At 55.6% G+C, this 2,983-nt stretch overlaps 1 protein-coding gene across 1 annotated transcript; it reads right to left on the bottom strand.

The window, feature by feature from the left end:
* Positions 1 to 714: 714 nt before the first annotated feature.
* CAOG_09242 (hypothetical protein) lies at positions 715 to 2,943 on the bottom strand (the record flags this gene model as incomplete). Its single annotated transcript, XM_011272658.1, has 1 exon — positions 715 to 2,943. A coding segment is annotated over one exon (2,229 nt), but the record flags the coding sequence as incomplete, so codon positions are not given.
* Between the last annotated feature and the right edge of the window lie 40 nt (positions 2,944 to 2,983).

Below are 2,983 nucleotides of genomic sequence, written 5' to 3'. Positions count from 1 at the left end.
AAGTTTCAGCTTGCGCACAATTTCCCAAAAGCAATTTCCAACACCGATTTCAACACCGATTCAGAGAGATTGGAAGGCCGCTCGCTGGATCGACCAAGCTGACACGAATCACAAGAGTGGAATTGCCAGGAGAGGCCCACGAAGGGTGTGAATTGGAAGAGCAAAGTTGAACGCTCGCATCCAGCTGCTATTTTGGCTGTGGAACCGTCGCGTTCCTTGCGGTTGCTTCTTTTTCTGCGACGACATGATGGTCGAGAAAGCAACATCCCCCCTCCTCATACGCATACACACACAAAAACACTCATCGAGGCAGTAGAGACAGGGGGTCAAAAGTGAGGAAAACAACGAACAAAGCGAAAGTGCGAGCGAAAGCGTGTTGCGCTCCAAATGCAATGTACCAACACCAAAAGATCGAAATGAGACTGAACCTAAAATCAACACATTAACAAACGGCAAAACAACCAAGCCATGAGTCGGTGTCGGGAGTACCTCCGGTGCTGCACTTGCACCCTTCTCGTCCAACAACCATGCACGACAAACCAATGGTGCTGTGCTGCAACGGAATGGAGTATCAAGACACAAAACTACGAGTTTCATTCAAGTCGATCAAACTAGCAAAACAAGAACGAGCGAAAAGAAAACACCTGTCACCAAAACACGAACAAATCAACTTGCGCAAGGAACAACGCAAGGCACAAACACCCCCGCGACCCGCTAGTCGTAGTGCGAGCCTTCAGCGTTGGGGTTGGGGGCGGGTGCAGCAGGGCGAGGCGTGCTGTAGAGCGGGGCAGGGGCGGCAGACCTGGGGAGGCTGTAGGGACCCGTTTGAGCGCCGCCGTCACCCAGGTTGGAGTACTCTGGAGCAGGTGTAGGATTGTCGTAATCAGGAAGCGCATCGCCACCGCTCGCTTCCCGCATCTTGGCATTGAGATCGGCCGAGACGCCATCTTCTCCGTGATCCAGTGCAGCGTACTGCTCGGGATGTGCATGATCCCCGTCGGCATTCGAGCTACTGCGGCCAACGACGCGAGTGTACCCTGGTCCGTAGGCCGGAGCGACCTCTTGGCTCTTTGAATCGTTGGCATTGTCGTAGTGCTTGGTGATGCTCTCATATTCCGAGGACTGATGGCCGCCCAGGGAATCGTACGTCGCGTTGGTATCATATGTCGGGTTGCTGAGCGTGCCGTCACCGCCACCGCCACCGAGCGTGTCGTAAAGGCCTTCACGCGCACCGGGACGAACATCGTCGTACGTATCGTTGCGCTCCTCATTCAGTTGATGAAGCGGATTCAGCTCAATCTGACCGACAGCAGGGTCGTTTCGGTGCATGAGGGCGACCGCGACGGGCTTCTGCCGCTTGCGGCGACGAAGCACGACAATCAGCAAAAGCAACAGGAAAAGAGCGATAACGCTGGGGATGATGATGTAGATGGCAGCATCCACCGAGCTGGCACCAGAGGGGTTTGGCGCGGGAACATTGTCGACAATCAGCACGACAACAGCTCGAGTCGCACCGAAGCGTGCTCCACCGCCAATATCCTTCAAGCGGACAAACATGTACTTGGTGCTTTGATAGCCAGGAGTATCAAACACGGGAATGACAATCTCAGTCTCATTTTGGCCGTCAGCGAGGACAATTTCGTACGTCGAGGGATCAATGTCGCGTGTCATGTCGACTTTGGACTTGGGGAGGTAAACAGTGGAGAGAGCCAGATAGTCGGGCGACGAACTGCGATTGGTCGAAATCTCAAAGGTCATGTTGATGCGACCGAGTGCGGCAACTTCACGCCAAACGGGAAGGCGGATGTGAGTGGCATTCTGATAAGCCACATACACGACAGGCGTGACCTCGGAGGACGGGGCAAATTCCACAACACCGTGGCCATCATCATTTGCACGAATGGTGACGGTCGCCACCGAGGCCCACGAGACGAGTGCACCAGTGACATTCACCAGGGAAACGAAGAAGGTTTCGTCTGCTTCCGGAATGGTGTCTTCGGCGACACGGATGGAGAACTGCTGGGTACGGTCCGTGAGGGGCAGGACGTGAGTGTTGTTCTCGTTCGAAGCATCAAAGTCAGATCCTGGTGCCGTTCCAGTCATCGCATTCGTCGAGTAGGTAACATCGCCAGCGCCATCCAATTCTCGTACGACAGTGAATACAGCTGCACCGTCTGCTTCTTCCACTGAGAGCAATGTGTCTTGGAACCGGATGACACCGCTCGACGAGCTCGCATCGATAACGCATGGCAGATACGAGTCCAGCGAGCTGGTGGTCACGACAGACGTGGCTTCCTGGCCGGACGACGCGCCGTTCGCGACCAACTTGACACCAAACATCTCGTACGGCTCGTTGGCAAGGTCATTGGCGATTGGCCACGCCACGCTGACGGAAGACACGCCCTCGGCGAACGTCACGGCAATGTTGTTGACGTTGCCAAAGTCGGCGTTGGTCGTGTTCTCATTTACGAGCGAAACGACGCCAGAGACGGTGTGGAAGGTGCCATAGTAGCGGTGGATGGTCACGTTGACAAAGCCGCCTTCGTACACAATAAAGCGGTGCTGGCCGTTCGGACCAAGGGTCATCGGGCTGGGCAGTTCGATTCCGAGCAGGCCGTACGGGTTGTCGTTGCGGGCAATGCAGAGGTTTGTATAGTTGTTGACTGGATCGATGACGGCGCCGCCAATCGGCACACCGTCGAGCTGAGCGTAAAAGTACTCGTCCAGCTCGGGCACCGTGTCATCGAGAATGACGACATTCAGGTTCATTCGGTCCACACCGGCAGGGAAGATGACGCGTTGCTGGTTGGCCACGACATAGTCAGACATGGCACCCGATGCATTGCGTTGCGAGGCAAGACTGGCGTTGTTGAACACACCGTCGTGCGTCGACCACGTGAAGGTAATGTCTCCAAACAGGCCACCCGCGCGTCGAAGCAACACCTTGACCGTGTTGTTGGGTTGCGCGACACCGCCAACGATG

The sequence above is a fragment of the Capsaspora owczarzaki genome (genome assembly GCF_000151315.2).
Source record: "Capsaspora owczarzaki ATCC 30864 unplaced genomic scaffold supercont2.65, whole genome shotgun sequence".
In the NCBI taxonomy this organism is placed as follows: domain Eukaryota; class Filasterea; order Ministeriida; family Capsasporidae; genus Capsaspora; species Capsaspora owczarzaki.
Note: the sequence above shows the minus strand (reverse complement) of the source record. Positions and strands in the feature narration are given on the sequence as shown.